The sequence below is a fragment of the Pituophis catenifer genome, unplaced genomic scaffold, assembly GCF_029215685.1.
Source record: "Pituophis catenifer annectens isolate HBS135680 unplaced genomic scaffold, rPitCat1.0.hap2 SCAF_2, whole genome shotgun sequence".
NCBI classification, from domain to species: domain Eukaryota; kingdom Metazoa; phylum Chordata; class Lepidosauria; order Squamata; family Colubridae; genus Pituophis; species Pituophis catenifer.
The window spans coordinates 75642620-75661719 of NW_027256882.1; the positions used below are offsets into that span (position 1 = coordinate 75642620).

The 19100-nt window shown below is 38.8% G+C and overlaps 1 protein-coding gene across 1 annotated transcript; it reads right to left on the reverse strand.

Annotated features, from left to right (window-relative positions):
- On the reverse strand, nucleotides 1–17515 carry TMEM40 (transmembrane protein 40). The gene is made up of 10 exons (XM_070933649.1): nucleotides 17470–17515; nucleotides 10962–11017; nucleotides 9849–9941; nucleotides 8220–8255; nucleotides 5002–5043; nucleotides 4146–4202; nucleotides 2973–3044; nucleotides 2822–2896; nucleotides 2575–2637; nucleotides 1–377 (listed from the first exon to the last, which is right to left on the reverse strand). Exons 2-10 carry the CDS (start codon nucleotides 11008–11010, stop codon nucleotides 358–360), a joined length of 507 nt encoding a protein of 168 aa, XP_070789750.1. The 5' UTR covers nucleotides 11011–11017; nucleotides 17470–17515; the 3' UTR covers nucleotides 1–357.
- Between the last annotated feature and the right edge of the window lie 1585 nt (nucleotides 17516–19100).

The window sequence follows — 19100 nt, forward strand, 5'->3', positions numbered from 1 at the left end:
ATAAGTAACTTTATTGCAGTACCAGCATCTCTAATAATGACAAAAACAGCTTCTAAAGAGTCTGAAAGTCTAGCTATATTACACGCATTTGCCAAGGTTTAAATTCTGAGTTGATTTCTCCAGCCCTTTCCTTGTAAAGGACTGCTTGAAGGCCATTTCCCTTTGGGCTGCTGTGGAGCTGTTGATGGCATCAGTGCTGTGTTTGGATGGCCCAAGCTCTTCATCCCATCTTACCAGCTCCAGTCCTAGGATCTCAATTCTTTAGCCCAGACATTTAAATTGTTTCCACATTCTTACAGTTGTCACTGCAGTCATGAAACCAACCAGGATTTTTGCAGTGGTCTTGAGATTTCTGGCTTAGTTAAGCTTTTTGAACCCTACATAACAAAAACAAAGAAAAAGGTCACAAAGATTAGTTTTTAAATTACTTATTAATATATGTTTGTAGAAATGCAGCAAAGATGAACATTTAGATATGTATTTAATAATCATTTCATTTAGGTGGGGTTTGTGCTGCTCTAAACTGAGATTTGTGTCGCCAAAGATTACAGAATAAACCTTGTTGGATCCAGTTCTGGTCACAATGATATAAAAAGAGCTGTGGCCTTGGAAAGAGTGCAGAGAAGAGCAACAAAGCTAGTAAAGGGTCTGGAAGCTAAATCCTATGATGAAGGTTAGATATGTCTAGTGCCGTGATGGCGAACCTATGGCACGCGTGCCATAGGTGGCACACAGAGCCATATCTGTGGGCACACAAGCATTGCCCTAGTTCAGCTCCGATGTGAATGCATGCACCGGCCAGCTGATTTTTGGGCCTTCCGGGCCCATTGGAAATCGGAAGATGGGCTCTTTCCAGCCTTCGGAGGGCCTCCAGGGTGTGTGTGTGAGGAAGGCCATTTTAACCCTCCCCAGGCTCCAAGAAAGCCTCTGGAGCCCAGGGAGGGCGAAAAACAGGCCTACTGAGCCCACCGTGCCATCGCATGCGAAAAGCGGAGGTCGCATGGGGGTCGTGTGCGAATGCACAAGGTGGGGCGCATTGAATTATGGGTGTAGGCATGTGTGCGCGCGACACCCCCCCCACATGCTCCCCTTGCTTTTGGCATGCAACAGCAAAAAGGTAAGCCATCACTGGTCTAGCATATTGAAGAGAAGGATTATGGGAGACATAATAACAGTCTCCCAGTTCTTGAGGGACTGTCACAGAGGAAAAGGGGTCAATCTATTTTCCAAAACACTAGAGCACAGGGCAAGAAGTAATGGGTGGAAGATCATTAAAGAGAGCTCCAGCTTAGAACTAAGGAGAAATTTCCTAGCAGTGACAGCAATCAACCAATAGAACAGCTTGCCTTCAGAAGTTGTGGGTGCTCCATCACTGGACAACCATTTGTTTGGAATGGTATATGGGGTGAGCAGCCGGCTGGACTAGGAACAGCGGTCCCCAACTTTTCTGGCTTCACGGACCAGTGGCAGAGAGCAAGGGGGAGGGTATGGTTCCCTTGCATGTGCAATGAAGTTTCATGTGCTCACCTATCACTTGCGCAACCTAGTTACCAACAATCTGTGGACTGGTCCTGGTCTGTGGACCTGAAGTTAGGAACCCCTGGACTAGAAGACCTCCAAGGTCCATTCCAACCCTATTAATCTATGTTCTATGATTTGCACAAGCAACTACCGTATTTTTCAGAGTATAAGACACACTTTTTCCCCCCTAAAAGAAGGGTAAAAATTTGGGTGCGTCTTATACACTGAATGTAGCCCTGCCCACCCACCAGCCCCCGGAAAATGGAGCGCACAGAGGCAGCAATAGGCTACGGCCGTGATGGCAAACCTATGGCACATGTGCCACAGGTGGCATGCATAGCCATATCAGTGGGCATGCCAGCTCAGCTCTGGCATGCATGCATGCACCGGCCAGCTGATTTTCGGGCCTTCTGGGCCCACCAGAAGTAGGGAAACAGGCTGTTTCCTGCCTCCAGAGGGCCTGGGCGGGGGAGAAGGCCTGTTTTTCTTTCTCACCTGGCTCCAGATCCTCTCTGTGCATCTGGGAAGGGCGAAAACAGCCTTTTCCACTCCCTCGGAGGCCCTCCAAAGGCCTGAAACAGCCCATTTCCCAAATCCTGGTGGGACAGGAAGTGACGTTTTTTGCTGTCCCCAGCCTCCAGAGACTCCTAGAGAGGCTGAATCAGCTGATTTTTTGGGAGGCCGATCCAACCGACAATCAGCTGCTTGTGCTAATCAGGCTGAAATGGGTTGTTTGCTGTTTGCTGCAAGGAGGCAAATTGCTGGGAGGCAGAGGCAGATTTTTTTTTTCTTGTTTTCCTCCCCAAAAAAGGTAGGTGCATCTAATAGTCCGGAGCATCTTATACTCCGAAAAATATGGTAAGCATAAACTATGGTTTATAAACCAGTTTATAAAGAGTGGCCTTCTTTACAAATGAGGTAAATCCAATCCAAACAAGTCATATTTGTCTTAGACAAAATGGGGGTCCCTGACAGTGGAGACCTTTTTTGTCAAAATGACCTTGAAAGTTGCACAGGGTTTCAAAAAGAAACAATTTAAAAAAATAAAATTACCAGGCATTCTGATTCTTTGGATAAGGGGGACAAAAGATTCCAGGATACTTCGAATGCGTTGCCCTAGGAGAAAAGAAAAAAGAAATCCGCTGTCAGAAAAGCAACCAAATAGGTAATTAATATATCTGACCGTTACAGTTTGAGTTATTGAAGAATTGCTTATTTCCATCATAGTGACATCTTAAATTATGAATATAAGGCAGCTTGATTTACTAGTGCACAAATTAATACAGATGGAAACACTCACAAAGGCCAAAATATATTCCTGTTGTTTCTAGGGTTGCAAAGGTCATCAAGCCAATTCCAGTGGAAATTGTCCAGTCTACAGAAAGAAAGAATGATATCATATTTTGCTCTCTCTTTCTCCATGTAAAATCAAGATTGTAATGTTCACTTACTGTTATATTTATAATAGCAGACTAATAACATTCCAACAGCAAAACAAAGAATGACAAAATGGAAGAATTCATCTGAAAAAAAGAAAGAAGAAAATATTCAAGGCTGTAATTTAATGGCTGTAATTTCATATATTTTCATGAAAATAAAGATCTAATAATGGAAGTTGTATGCAAACATACAGTGTGTGCATTTTGTGTATGTATACATATGCATACACATACATGTATACATATGCATACACACACACTCATAAACACATCTAGATATATATGCATAATATGAATATTTTCATAACTTAAACAGCAGTTTCCCCCAGAGTCAGTAAGGAAAATACTTTCCCATGTACATTAATCAGAAAAGAACTTGAGTCAAGTTCTCAAGATTGCATGTTATGGGAGAAGGAAGCATATTCTGCTTACACACTGGTAGGTAGCCTGACCTGTAAACTTATTAAAAATAGGATATTTGCTGATCAATTTGAGGGACTGCCTCTCCCTGGTTATATCAACCTGCTCCATTAAATCTGGCAGAGCGGGCATGTTGCGTGTTTCACTGGCAAGGGACAAAGCATTTGAAGGATCACAGGGGATGTGCCTTCTCTGCTGTGTCATCTGCCTTATGGAATATCCTTCCCCCTGCCCCCCAAATTAAATTGACCCCATCCTTTTGGATATTCTGAATGGTCCCCAAGACCTGTTTATGTCATCAGATTTGGTCTCTATTGTTGAGGTAGCCATTTTTATTCCTCTGGTTGTCTAGGATTTGTATGTTTGGTTTTCTATGATGTTTATTGATATGGATTTTTACATCTGTGGTTTTTAACATTGTTCTTTTTATCTCATTGCTGTGTGCTGCCCAGAGTTGGGATCGACAGCTATTTAAAATTTTATTACTAAAATAAATAAATAAAATTTGCTGAAAGTTTTCAGGTTAAAAAACCTAATTATGGTTATTTAGTTAGAGAAAAAACATCTTTATATGGATATGATTTGTACCTTATCTATGTTAATGTTGTGTATAGGGAAAATACAAGATACGAATGTTCTTTTTATTTATTTATTTAGTTAGTTAGTTATGCCAGTCAAGGATAGAAATCTAAACATCTGGGCTTAAGCCTTGCCTCACAGAGAGAAGAATGTGTGATTTAAGTTTGTGATCAGTTATATTCTTACCATCTTTCCGAATCCTTGGAATCCACCATCTTGAGTGACAGACACCATCGTCACACACTGTGGGAAATGAAATTCAAATTAAAATCTATGGTTTGGCAAGCCCCCCCCCCCCCCAAAGTCCCTTTAACTCAATTAAGGCATTGAAGCTGACAAATATCTGTTTACCCTCAAGCATTGGATAGGGACAATGTGCTACATTACATTAAAGATGCTGCTTTTATCAAGTAGGCTCCACTCCTTGGACTTTCTAATATGAGGAGGAGAACTATTGTTAAGAATTGCTTTAGAATTTCAGATGCCAGTGAAGTCAAGGCAGCAACTGAACCTTTCTAGTGGCCTCTATCAATTACTGACTCTTCCTCTTCCTATAAATCAGGAGGATGCATAGTGCTCCCCTGACTAACTAGCCTGAATAGGTGGCACAGTGGCTAAGACACTGAGCTTGCCAATCAGAAAGGTCGGCAGTTCAGCGGTTCAAATCCCTAGTACAGGTCTCCTGCGTGAGCAGGGGGTTGGACTAAATGACCTCCAAGGTCCCTTCCAACTCTGTTACTGTTACTGTTACTTTGTCCAACTGGATGAACAGCATTAAGAACAAACTTCTATATTTCCTATCTCTGCACAGAGAAGGGAAATCAGAGAATTTGTCCCATCAACTGTTCCTTCGGAGGAGCCATTATTTGAGATACATACAATATATTTGTTTTTTCAAAAATGATGTCCCTTCTGATGAGAAACCACCAGCCAAGGGTGCTTAGGTTTTCATATCTTTGACAAATAAGTAACATATGATTACAAATGAAACATACATATTGTTCAGAAGAAAACGTATAGGATTTTAAACAGCTATATTTACCAACTGCAGGTGTTCCTTCTGTTCCTTCTGCTCTTGATATTTCTGATAAATAACAAGTTTGCATTTTAAAAAGGCATTTTTTTATTCAAAAAGGAATTCATTTATGCATAATATGTTTATTACAATAGAGCAGAGGAGCGGAAAATGGTAGTTCTCCCAGCTGACTTGAGATATTTGAAGTAAGACCATATGCATTTTGGTTCACATGAGTAAGAAATAAAGAAAGATTTTGAGAAATTGCTGAAGGTCTGCGACAGATCAAGAAGGATTCCTATTATTGTTAGAGATCATATTGGAGTTTGTGATATTCAGTTGTGTTCTATTTCCTGTTTTCTTAAATAAAACATATTTAATATTCACTGTAATGAATGAATTCTAAATATCATTATAACATTAAACAAAAACCTTTTGCTATAACTATAAAGTTATTTGGAAGTGGTATTTGACCCCAATAAGACTTTTTCAAATGGATAATAAAGTGGATAAAATGTGTTGGAGATGTAAAGTGGAACTTGGTACATATGCTCATATGTGGTGTAAATGTAATGGGGTTGAACTTTTTTGGTCTAGGATAGAAAATGAAATATTTGAAATGATTAAGAAGAGGGTCAAATTGAAATTGGAAACCATATTATTATTAATATTGAATGAAATAACATTAACAACTGGAGAAAGAGAATTGGTGAGGATTTTGGTTATAATGGGGAGAATTATAATTGCTAGATATTGGAAATTAAATGTTGACTTAAAATTAGAAGAATGGTATAATGAAACATGGAAATTTGCATTAAATGATAAGTTGACTTGTGATATTAAAATTAGAAGTGGTATATACAAAGAAAATGTTTTTTGGAACACTTGGCAACCATTTGTGGACTTTGCACTTGGGAGATTGGATGAATCAGCACCAGTACCTTATCAAAGAGATTTCTGGAAGAATTGAAGACTTCAATTTCCTAAAACTTCCTTTCTGTTTGTATAGCATGTTGGGGGAAAAATTTTTTTTTTCCTTATTATTGATTTTTGTATTTTTTTTTTCTTTCTGTTATTCTTTAACAATAAAAATATAATAAAAAATTTAGGGAAAAAAAAAATCTTTTGCTAGCCAGAATTCTTGTGCTGGGTTGTCATAAACTTTCTTTAGCTCTGAAATACACACTCTCTTAAGCTCAGAACCTTTAGTTTTAAATGGATGACTATTTAGAGTTCAAAAATCTAGGCTTTTACTTAAAAAAAACAACTGTTTAGAACCCCACGAGCTAAAACAACTGTTTAGAACTCCGCGAGCTGCACTGGCTCCCTATTGGCCTCCGGTCACAATTCAAGGTGTTGGTTATTACCTTTAAAGCCCTACATGGCTCAGGGCCAGGTTATCTTTGAGACTGCCTTCTACCGCATAGCTCCCAGCGATCGGTAAGACCTCACAGAGTTGGTCTCCTCCGGGTCCTGTCAGCTAAACAATGCCGCCTGGTGGGCCCGCGGGGGAGGGCCTTCTCTTTGGCTGCCCCAGCTCTCTGGAACCAGTTACCTCCTGAGGTCCGAACCATCCCCATCCTATTGGCCTTCCGAAAAGTGGTGAAGACCTGGCTTTTCCGGCAGGCCTGGGGCCGTTGATCTCGCTTTGCGATCTGATGAGATCCGGCCATGAATGGTGTGAATGGGTTTTAATGTCTTTAATGTTTTTAATTTTTAAGTGTTTTTATAGTGATTTTTTGAGTGTATTGTGAGCCACCCTGGGTCTTCGGAGAGGGGCGGCATATAAATTGAATAAATAAAAATTTTAAAAAATTAAAAAAAAACCCACAAACCTGATTTGTTTAGAATATGTGTGTGCCAAGAACGTGTGGATTATATACATTAGAAAGTCTTTTTCAACTACAAAGATTTGATAATTGTGAGGTTATCACTTTTGTATCACTTTTCACTTTCACATCACTTTTCTTGTTTATCACCCTGTTGTGATTGTAATTCATTGACTCTTTTGACTCATTGACTCTGAACAATTATATTATCTTTTAAAAGATGAAAAAAACAAACAAAATAAAACCTTTGTTGGAGTGGCCACTAGCAGATTAACACTAGACCAATAATAAAGCAGAAAACAATACACAAATCAACAAATTACCAAGGAGAAAACCACGCAGCAACCAGAGGTGGGTTTCAGCAGGTTCTGACACGTTCTGGAGAACCAGTAGCGGAAATTTTGAGTAGTTCGGAGAACCGGTAAATGCAACCTCTGGCTGGCCCCGCCCCCATCTATTCTCTGCCTCCCGAGTCCCAGCTGATTGGAAGGAAATGGGGATTTTGTAGTATCCTTCCCCTGGAGTGGGGTGGGAATGGAGATTTTACAGTATCCTTCTCCTGCCATGCCCACCAAGCCAAGCCCAAAGAACCAGTAGTAAAAAAAAGTTGAAACCCACCACTGACACCAACCAACACTGGTAGGGCAAGTTACTGCATATAAACAGAAAGCAAACCCCACCCTCATTAACACTGCTGATGTTATCTAATCTGATAATGAAATGTATGCAATCGAACAACTAACCTCACAATACACTAAGAACTCCACAAGGAGCAACGACAGAGTTGAAAACAAAATATAAATAAGCTTAACTTAAACACAATTAATGGATTTTAATTAATAATTGTAGTCCAGTACTTCTAGAAGGTTGGGGCAAAGTTGCACTGAGCATCTTTCCAGAACCACATCCCTGCAGGAGATTCAATGCTGAACCTTTGAGATTCCTGGCTACTCTTCCAGCTTGTTTTGCTACTTGCTTAATCCACAGGCAGAGGGAGCAGGAAACCAGGGAAGCCAAGAGAATTCACTTCCAAATGCCTTCATTTGTTCTCTTAGTCTCTCAATATGCCAACTAGGTCAGGAGGAGACAGGAGATGCATGAAAATGTTCAATGCCAAGGTGGCGGAGAGGAGAAAAAAGGATTGGGCTTACATTTTTTTCCCCCTTTCCATTCATTCATGTCTGATTTTCAGAGTTCCTGAAATTTTCTTGGCAAGGTTTTTCAGAAGCCGTTTGTCATTGCCTCCTTCTTAGGGCTGAGCAAAAGTGACTGGCCCAAGGTCACTCAGCTGGCTCTGTGCCCAAGGTGGGATTAGGACTCATGACCTGATGCTTTAACCACTACCCCACTGATTCTCTATCTAGAAGCCCTCAGATTCTATAACAAAAAGCAGAGTTTCTGATGTGAGCCTCATACCTGTTTCAGAATATGGAATAATTTCACTGGACAGATCTAAAATGACAAAAATATACAAAATCGACAAATTAATGCATGGTTGTTCAAAATCGTTCCAACTCATGCTGGTATTAAAACATGGAAATTTTTCAAACAAGGAAAATTCGAGAAGTAGCAGAAAGATTTTCAAATAAATGAAGCTGCGTTATTCCAATCCTCCTTCATTATTGTTGTTTTACTCTTTAGTTTTCCTGAATCTTCAAAAGGCGAGTCCTCGAGATGACAAAGAAAAAAAATCTCGCCTGTTCTCAGAGAAATGAGGCCCATTTGCGGAATTGCTTGCTAGGAAAAGGCTGATTTGAAAACAAAGAAAAATGATTTCTTGAGGGCAACAGCCATCTGGACTTGCAAAAAAGATTTCTCCCTCAGTAGGGCTACTGAGGGCCAGATTCTGTAAAGGGAAAGAGGTAATGGGGTCTGGGATATGCAGAAAGAGATGGAAATTCTGGGACCTGATGAACTTATGCGGGTGTTAGACTTTTCTGCCGTTTTCAGAAAGTGTGTGTGTGTGTGTGTGAGAGAGAGAGAGAGAGAGAGAGAGAGAGAGAGAGAGAGAGAGTAAACATGTATTACTGTGTGTGTGTGTGAACAACTATTAATTTAGTGACCGTTCAGTTACAACAGCACTGAAAAAGTAACATATGACTATTTTCCACGCTCATGACCATTATAATATCCCCATGGTCACATGATCAGGCCCTTGGCAATTGGCATGTACTTATGACAGTTGCACTGTCCTGGAGTCCATTTGCAACTTTCCCAGCTGGCTTCCGACAAGCAAAGTCAATGTCAAATTTGTTTAACAATCGCATGATTCACTTAACCCCTGCAGTGATTTACTTAACAACGGTTAAGACAAATGGTTGTAAAATAAGCACAACTCAGTTAACAACTGTCTCACATAGCAATGGAGATTCTGGGCTCAGTTGTGGTTGCAAGTCAAGGATTACCTGTATTTTCGCGCACACACACATTATCTCTGCAGAAATGATGAGCACCTAGTTTTTGACACAAGCAACCGCCTAAAAAGGAACAGACTGTTCTTTTCTGTGGTTAATCACAGCAGGAAACCAGCAGCTCACAATATATTGCTCAAAAGGGAAGAGACTCCACTGTTGCTTATTCCATCTTCCCAGTCTTGTTGCTTGTGACTTTTGATTTGGAGGTGAAAAGAGTTTAGGCTTACACTTAGATTTTAACTTAGACTTAAATTTAGACTCCAAATGATAGTACTGAAAAATTGCTGTGTTCCAACTGCAAGGAGCTGTTTGTTGATTTGATACTATGAGGAAGGAAGTTTGTGTCACTTTTCTCTGTCCTTGTTCAACCCTGCCCTCTGGGAAAGGCAGAAAGACAGTTGAACATCAAAAAATCTGCTCTGCAATCTGTGAGCTAAAAATGCCCATTGGGTCTCTCAGGCCTGGCTCCTGGTAACATAAACATATTGAGCAGTTAAATTTTATCACTGGAGATTTTTAAGAGGAGACTGGAAGCCATTTGACCGGAATAGTATAAGGTCTCCTGCCTGAACAAGGGGTTGGGCTACAAGATCTCCAAGATCCCTTCCAACTCTGTTATTCTGTATTTTACCTTGTTGGGGACTCTCTGTTAACTCCCCAAAAGAACTTGCATCCTCATTTTCTTCTTGCATTTCTGCTTTTTTATTCTGTTTTGCTTTCCTGCCTTTGAAATGATGAAAAAAAAAAAAAAATACATTTAAGAATTTACTTATCATGAAGCAAGATGGAAGATGTGCGGTTTTACATACCTGCAACAGCTGCTAGCAACAGGCTTGACCAAATGTTTACATTGCTCTGATTTCTTGCTAAGGTTGACTATATTTTTTTCAGGATTTTACTTTTTGAATGACGTAGGATATCCTTAAGCAGTGATTAAGGGTAGACAACCTTCCTCAGACCATAGATGAAGAAGGCAATTTTTAAATTTTAGTAAGGAAATGCAATTCATGCGAATATACTTTACCATTTTCTTCCTTTGTTACATTAAAATTACACTTTTGGAAGAGTTCTGGGTATTGGACTCAAGGCTTTGGGCCTTAGGCTGTACTTTTTTTTTTTTTCTTCCCTGAAGTTGACTACAAAAATCAAAAGCCACTCTGTAATTTTTAGAGTCTACAAAAATGGACATCAGTGTAATAAAACCATAGGAAACACACCCATTGGTTTCACTCATTTACTGTGCAAAATCCATGGATGACTGAACTCGCTTATATTTAGATTGGACCTGCAGATTTGTAATACTGCTGACAACCCTAAATACAAAAGTAATTTTTCGTGTGACTTTAAGTGTTGACCTGTCCAGAGAGTGATTTACATCCTAACATGCATGTGCAGGGGAACCTTTACCTTATTTACATCCAAATCAGGAATGTCTAAAACTAGAGTTTCAATGGTGTGTCAAGCTATTATCATAGCAACCTGACTCAAACTATGGTTTAAAATAGCCTTCCCTTCCAAATGCTTCTGGAAGATAATGCCGAAACTAAATGGGTGTGTGTTTTTTGGAAGTGTTCATTTTAGCAGTATATAAAGTCTGCCTACTTACTATCTGGCCTGCTATCTTTGTACGAATATTTAAGGAATTTGTGTAATTGCACCAGTAGGTGGTTAATTCAAAAACATAAACAGTTCTATTTGTTCCCAAACCAGTTTCTAATAATTCTGTACTGCTTGTATTAGTTACCTTTCTGTTTTGGTTTTTGAGACGAAGCCACAGAATCTGAAGTATCCATTGTAATGCTATAAAAACAGAAAGAGAGTTTACAGAAGTCTTTCAGTTCTTTTTCATTTCCCTTAACAGCAATACAGGACAATAATCTTGATTATTGCAATAATCAGACCAAGAATTCTCTTGTGTTCTTTAGTGTTACATGAAGCTACTCTGAAACATTGATTAGGGATTTGGATTATGTGTGCTCTTCCATTAAGAATTTAGACTATTTTGGCTTCTTTTTTCTTATACTGATAGTCCTTGACTAATAACAGTTTATTTAGTGACCAAAGTTACAACGGCACTGAAAAAAGTGAGTTATGACCATTTTCCACACTTATGACCATTGCAATAGTTTCCCATGGCCAATTGACAATTGACTCATATTTATGACAGTTGCAGTGTCCCAGGATCATGTGATCCCCTTTTGAGACCTTCTGACAAGCAACGTCAATGGGGGAACCAGACTCACTTAACAACCGTGTTACTAATTTAACAACTGCAGTGATTCACTTAATAACTGTGGCATGAAAAGTCATAAAATGGGGCAAAATTCACTTAAATGTTTCACTTAGCAACAAAAATGTTGTGCTCAATTGTGGTCGTAAATTGAGGACTACCTGTGTAATTGCTTTTGTATGTAGAAAGTCAATGGGCTATCAAATGAAGACTACAGTCCTACTTATCTGGGAACAAGAGCCAATTAAATCAGGAAAGTTTATATTGAGTGCAAATTTATTAGAATTGTTTGACCATATATGAACTGAAAATGCTTTTAGACATCTTTCGGACAGTCCCATGAAGGAACCCCATTCATGAGATTGTCCATAACTAATGCATTAGGTTTTGTTTTTTTTCTAAATGATCTATTTTCATCCTACCAAGTGATAGGAAATATTTATTGTACAAAATAAGTTGTGTGTGAATCTATTTTATTATAGAGGTGCAGTATTTTCAAACGAAAAACTGTGACCATGAAGCAAAAACTTCATGCTCACAGTTTTTCACTTGAAAATACTGCGCCTCTATAATTAAATAGATTCACACACAACTTATTTTGCAAAACCTCAGAAAGAAAATCTGCAATAGCTGAATAAGCAAATTAACCAGTAATGCTATTGTGTATATTTTCTTATGTTATGGGAATAATCTGTTGGCGTTGCTGTTTAAAGACAAACTCTTAAACACTATATGAAAGACATATAGAGAGCTAGTGAATAATCCTTGTTGGAGCTATAAGAAGTGGGTGTATATCTTTCTGTGTCAGAGTATCAATCATAGAGCAAATATGGGGTGGGGTGGGTGGGGTGCAACAAGTCACAACCAAGTTATGGATGTTGTGAGACATGTTGTTCCAGGCCACCTGACTCCTAACTATGAGTCCCAACGCATGACCTCTGACACAGGCCACAGGGAAGTGACTGTGGATTGAGATTGAGATTGAAAGGAAAACAATAGTTACACTTTCACTTTCCTGTCAAGAGAAATGGTGGCCTTTTTAAAAAATTGTTTTCAGTTATAGTTAGTTTGGATCTATTTGCTTCTTTTCTGTTCTTTGAAGGCAGTTGTTCCTGATTAAGAAAAACACATTTTCAGAACCAGGTCTTATTTAATAGTGTCAATGTTCACCTTTGACCAGAGGATTTTAGGCAGAGGTGGGTTTCAGCAGGTTCTGACCAGTTCTGGAGAACTGGTAGCGGAAATTTTGAGTAGTTCGGAGAACTGGTAGTGAAAATTCTGACTGGCCCCGCCCCCATCTATTCTCTGCCTCCCAAGTCCCAGCTGATTGGGAGGAAATGGGGATTTTGCAGGAACCTTCCCCTGGATTGGGGACAGAATGGAGATTTTACAATATCCTTCCCCTTCCACGCCCACCAAGCCACTCCCACCAAGCCAAGCCATGCCATGCCCACCAAGCCACACCCACAGAACCGGTAGTAAAAAAATTTGAAACCGACCACTGATTTTAGGTCTAGAATTTAGACACCTTTCCAGGGGTGTATGAAGATGCTAATTCCTAAGGAAAGAACCAGAAGCAAATTTGTAACAAGCTGGGATCATTTTTATCTTTTAAAAATTTTATAGCACATTTGATTATTTTTTTAGTAGCTTTCTCTCTGCTCCTGTGTGAGGGACTATCATAAAATATCAGATATCAGTTGGAACAGCTGTTGCAAACTTGACATTCTCCAGATGTGCTGGAATTCAAGTCTTCTGTAGTGGGATTGAGCTGGAAGTACAGACCTTAGCAGACCAATTACAGGAAAGAAAGGTAAGGCTGAAATTCCCTGCCATTGTTCACCAGTTATAATTAAGAACTGAGGACAAGCATACAATTCAACACACAAGGCAGTTTCTCTTCACATTTATATTGGTATGATTTATAAAAATAATAAAAGTGGGATGAAGGAAGGAAGGAAAGAGACAGAAAGAAAAGAAAAGAAAAGTTGGAGTCTCAAGAGGTCTGATTACATAGTCAACAGTCTGTTGAATCCATTATGGTGATAACAGATACTTAGACAGAAGTGAAACATTTCTGTCTCAAAGGCTATTTTCCCACAAGTGTCTTAAGGTGTCTTTGTAGCAGCAAGCAGTCATTAGTGATGCAATATGAAATCTGCCCCTATCTAGGGTCGGTTTGACTCTAGAAGATTCTTTATATCGCTACTGGGGAAATACCCAAAGTGGTTCTTTTAACTTGCTGAAGATACCTGTAGTAGAATCTGGATTGTAGTGGAATCTGACTAGGTGGCTCAGTGGCTAAGATACTGAGCTTGTCGATCAGAAAGGTTGGCAGTTCAGTGGTTCGAATCCCTAGTACAGGTCTCCTGCGTGAGCAGGGGGTTGGACTAGATGACCTCCAAGGTCCCTTCCAACTCTGTTACTGTTAAATGCATGTACTGTACCATCAGTTCTTCCAAAGAAACTATCAACCAACAATACCACAGTCTCCTATGCTCTAAAATAAGGATCGCCTTAAGCTGAACATGATCCTGGATGACTGTATCTATACATTGTTCTTGGCACTGTTACTTTATGCCTTATTCTTTGGTGTTTTTCCAACTTTTCTTTCTTTTCCTTCTTTCCTCCCTCTTTCTTTCTTTCTTTCTTTCTTCCTTCCTTCCTTCCTTCCTTCCTTCCTTCCTTCCTTCCTTTTTCTTTCTTCTTTCTCTCTCTCTCTCTCCTTTTTTTCTTTCTTTCTCTTTCTTTCTTTCTTTCTTTCTTTCTTTCTTTCTTTCTTTCTTTCTTTCTTTCTTTCTTTCTTTCTTTCTTTCTTTCTTTCTTCTCCCTGATAAGGCAACTCTGGACAGTATACATTCTTGTTTCATTTCTGAAATCAGCAACATCATCTAGGCCTTCTCTGAATTTTACTCAGTCAGTCTTGATTGAACCCATGAATCCAGACCTTGCATTTAATACAGCTTCCATCTCATGTACTTTAGAGGAAGAAAGGAGGTAGTGTTGGGTGTTATGAGCAAGCTTGAATACTCAGAGCAACACATTCATCTGTTTCATATAATATTGTTCGCTATGCCTGGCTGAAGCTAAATATTGCTTTGCATCTAAACAGAGGTCTCTAGCACAACTATCACATGGCAAATCAGGAATCACCATTTAAAAATAATTAATCTGTCCACATTTAAAAGTGATAACTCTTTCAAAAATGATAAATCTAACCATCTTTTAAATAATAAATCTGACCACTTTTTAAAAATGATAACTCTTTTTAAAATGATTAATCTGTTCTATCCTTAGGATCGGTGACAGGTAATAAATCCTGTTGTTGATTTACTGACCCTTTTCCTAAGACATTGATGCAACATAATTGACTTTAATTTGTTGATAACTGCTAAATTTGTTGTTGCAATCCATCAGGAAAGAGAGGTGCATACAGTATATTTCTGGACTAGTGATATTTTAAAATGTGTGAAAACTTTGTCTGAAAAAGCTAGTTGTTTTAAAAACAAAGTATAGGTTTTTTTTAAGTAGACTACTAATTGTATGAAATATTAAACTTTTTATAATGTATTACAATTGATCAAATACTTTTCCAAATAAAAATATTGAATATATTTTTTTAATTTTTGTAGTTTCCTTGAGAGAAGATGTACATACAATCCTTCCAAATTTTGGATGGTTTCTCTTTATGTTCCTTGTCCAGTATTTATAATTTTCTCTTTGAAATTCTATTGTTTTTTTAAAAAAGCAATTATCTTCTTGAGAAAAAGAAGGATATAGAGCATAAGGAGATTTAATATATGGTAACACCTAAGGTTGATATTATATGAAAAGCACTGTAGTTCCATTTATTCCATGATGAATTATGTTTCAAATTAATAGCAATAGCAATTAGACTTATATACCACTTCACAGTGCTTTTACAGACCTCTCTAAACGGTTTACAGAGTCAGCATATTGCCCCCAACAATCTGGGTCCTTATTTTACTCACCTTGGAAGGATGGAAGGCTGAGTCAACCTTGAGCCTGGTGAGACTCGAACTGCCAAACTGCAGTCAGCAGAAATAGTCTACAGTACTGCATTCTAACCACTGCGCCACTGTGGCTCCTAATAATAATGCTGTATATGTCAGTGTTTTAAACCTGTATTTATTTCTAAGGTCTCCCTATTCCAGACAACTGGAGGGGGGGGGAATAATCCTAAAAAACAATAAAAAGAAATTTCCATGCATCTGTATAAACCGCCATGGTAGAATCGCAACTTTAAGGAATCCATAAGCACCCTAACCCAAGACATGAGAAAACACCCAAGTTTTCTAAGACTTCTGGAACATCATCATCATGGGAACAAATGGATCTCTGAGGAGACTTTATTTCAGAGGACAAGACCATGACAGAGAAGGCAAAGTCCTCTTCACTCCAGAAGGCCATAGAACCATGGCAGCTAAATACTCCTTTCAGGTTATAAAGGTATCAGTAGAAGACTATATATTCAACACAGAGTTGAACTGTGAAGCCCGTGGTGCTCTCTGAACTTGGTGGTTTGCTTGCAGACATTTTGGTACCAGATTAGCTAGCAATGAAGATGTTACCAAGTCTGGTAACAAAATGCCTGCAAGCAAACATTCATGGTTAGAAAACCATGGTTATTAAGGTACTTGCTGCTGAGCTGATCCACCATGGATAGACCCTAGACTGCTCATTCAGCTGCCTGCTTACTCCCTGGCAGCTAATTGAAAAAGCTGAGTGCTATTGCCAGCCCCTTATAGGTAACAAGTTGGTTAATTTGATTATTTACATATGGCGATCCCAAGGTTACAAAATGCTTTATCAGCTAGTGATCTATTTATTTGCAGGGCAGGGTAGGTGTTCTCACCAGGAGACTATGAGTTCTAGTCCTATCTTAGACAAAGCTATCTGGGTGACTTTGGACCAGAGAGTCTTTCTCCACCCTGGTAAGAAGGCCAAGGGCAAACCACTTCCATACAATATTGCCAAGAAAACTGAAAGGACTTGTCTACAGTGACCGAAAGGCATGCCCATACATGCGTGCCCACACACACAAAAACCCAATACATTTATTTTTCCTACTTTTTTCCTCTTATTGTCAGTTTGATTTAATTGATTTGGCTTTAATTTTTGGCTATAACTCAGTTTGGTTGACCAGAAAATATATAAGGAAACAGAAATGAGATAAGCCATAGGTTTTATGGGAGATGCTAAGAGGTGTGTCAGAATAGGGATCAAACTACCTGACATCTGATGCGAGGGGTTCCAGAATGGCACCTTCACTTTTGCTTTGAAATGATTACTACCCCCTAAAATTTGAGGCTCATCTACCTTGCAGGTTTATACCACTTTGGCTTTGACTGGCTCTGTTTGCAATTTAATAAACAATAATTTGTTTAATCATGGGTCACAGTAAGACATTCTTTACTTAAATATGATACACTGAATAACATTCAGTTAACTGGATTTTAGACACAGTAAATATGCTACATTGTATTAGCCATGATTAACTGGTATATGTTACAATGGCTGGATTCACACATCATACTACACTAAAAGCAAATAAATGGGGCACATGAATCTGGCCACTGCCTTTGATAATTGCTGGAATCCTTGAAAATTTATCTTTCTGTGGGAGTCAAAATGAGATGATAAAAAAGCACAATTTATTTTCTTCCAGAACTACAAGTTCTATTGATTCAAAACAATTTTAAATACGGTAGCTTTAAATCCCGATAAAACATGGAACATGGAGACTTGCCAGATATGTTGTTTCCCCTTAGGTAGACTGTGAAAAATCAGCACAACAGATTTCCATTAAACCTTAGTTTCCTTCCCTGAGATCAAAGCAGATGAATTTGGAACTTTTCTTAATTTAACAGGAGTCACATAACAGAAGAGATTAACCAGATCGTCTTTACTGAAGACAAAGGTAGATACACTCGCATAGTATTTAATAAGGAGAACCAAAAGCTTTAATCAGGTTAGATAGATCTAAAAAGAAATCACTTACCAAGAGAAAATTTAGGCTTCCATCAGGGGATCATTCAAATATCCAGAGCCAAATAAAAGTTTGTTTAAAATAGTAACACAGAAGGCTAATAAACTCCCAGAAGAAACATCCCTTAAACAAATCTTTCTGGTCTGATTAGTTATACTCCTCTTCCTGCTAGTCTATTTGACCGGATTTAGTTATTACTCATAGGTTTTGTTACGAATTGCAAAAGCTGTATGCTAATAGGCTCATGTTAATTTTATTTAAATTTAACTGTTGCATAATAATGTAGTGTTACAGTCATGTAATGTAATTCTTTCCTGCTCATGTTTAATGTTGCTCCAGAAGAGAATAATGTGTTACTGAGTAGCTGAAATTCTGGAAAATTTTTAAACATCTTCTGATTGAGAACCTCAATCTTTCTGACTCTTCTAATGTCCAAAATTTCAGATACCAAGAATATGTTTGCCATCTGCTTAAAATTAGACCAAATAACTATAGAACAGGGGTGGTGAACTATGGACCTTTTATAAGTTATGGACTTCAACTCCCAGAATTCCTGAGCCAGCATGGCTCAGGAATTCTGGGAGTTGAAGTCCACAAGTCATAAAGGGTCATAGCTCCCCACCTCTGCTATAGAACATTTAAAAGTGTATTTAGCAGATGACCATCCCAAATTTAGAGCTTTAAATTCCCCTATAATAATCCTTGGAAGTTCCTATTTCATAACAGGCATTATTTCTCAACATTCTCATGAACATCTAGTCAGTGGTGGGATTCAGCCAGTTTGCACCACTTTGGGAGAACCGGTTGTTAACTTTCTGAGTAGTTTGGCAAACTGGTTGTTTGAAGAAATCATTAGGGCAGAGAACCGGTTGTTAAATTACTTGAATTCCACCACTGCATCTAGTTCTACAAAATAAAGATTGCATTCTATTCTAGTTAACTCATTACCCCATACATGTCTTCATCAGGAGTGACACACATAATTACTTCTAATGCTTTGGCATTCACAGAATGCAGTTCTTTGCAACTTTAAAGCAAGGAGCCGTACCTGCATCTAAGTATATGTATGTGTTAGATATGCCTTGGGCAGAGCAGCCTTTCAACAGAGCAGAAAAGATTATTATAGATAGCAGACACATTTTAAGACATCTTCCTATCTTTTCTTTATGCAGGCTATAAGAAAGTGGCTTGTTTCTAAACATCAATATGATAATTAGATTTGTACTCTACTTGCAAATAAATAAATCTGTGTTTCCCTATCTAATATTTCAATAGGAGAAGATTCTTCTGGCTGGCTGTGGGAGGTACAATGCAGTGGTGGGTTTCAAATTTTTTTACTACTGGTTCTGTGGGCATGGCTTGGTGGGCGTGGCTTGGTGGGTGTGGCTTGGTGGGCATGACAGGGGAAGGATACTGTAAAATCTCCATTCCCACCCCACTCCAGGGGAAGGATACTGTAAAATCTCCATTCCCTCCCTAATCCAGGGGAAGGTTACTGCAAAATCCTCATTTCCTCCTGATCAGCTGGGACTTGGGAGGCAGAGAATAGATGGGGGCGGGGCCAGTCAGAATTTTTACTATGGTTCTCCGAACTACTCAAAATTTCCGCTACCGGTTCTCCAGAACTGGTCAGAACCTGCTGA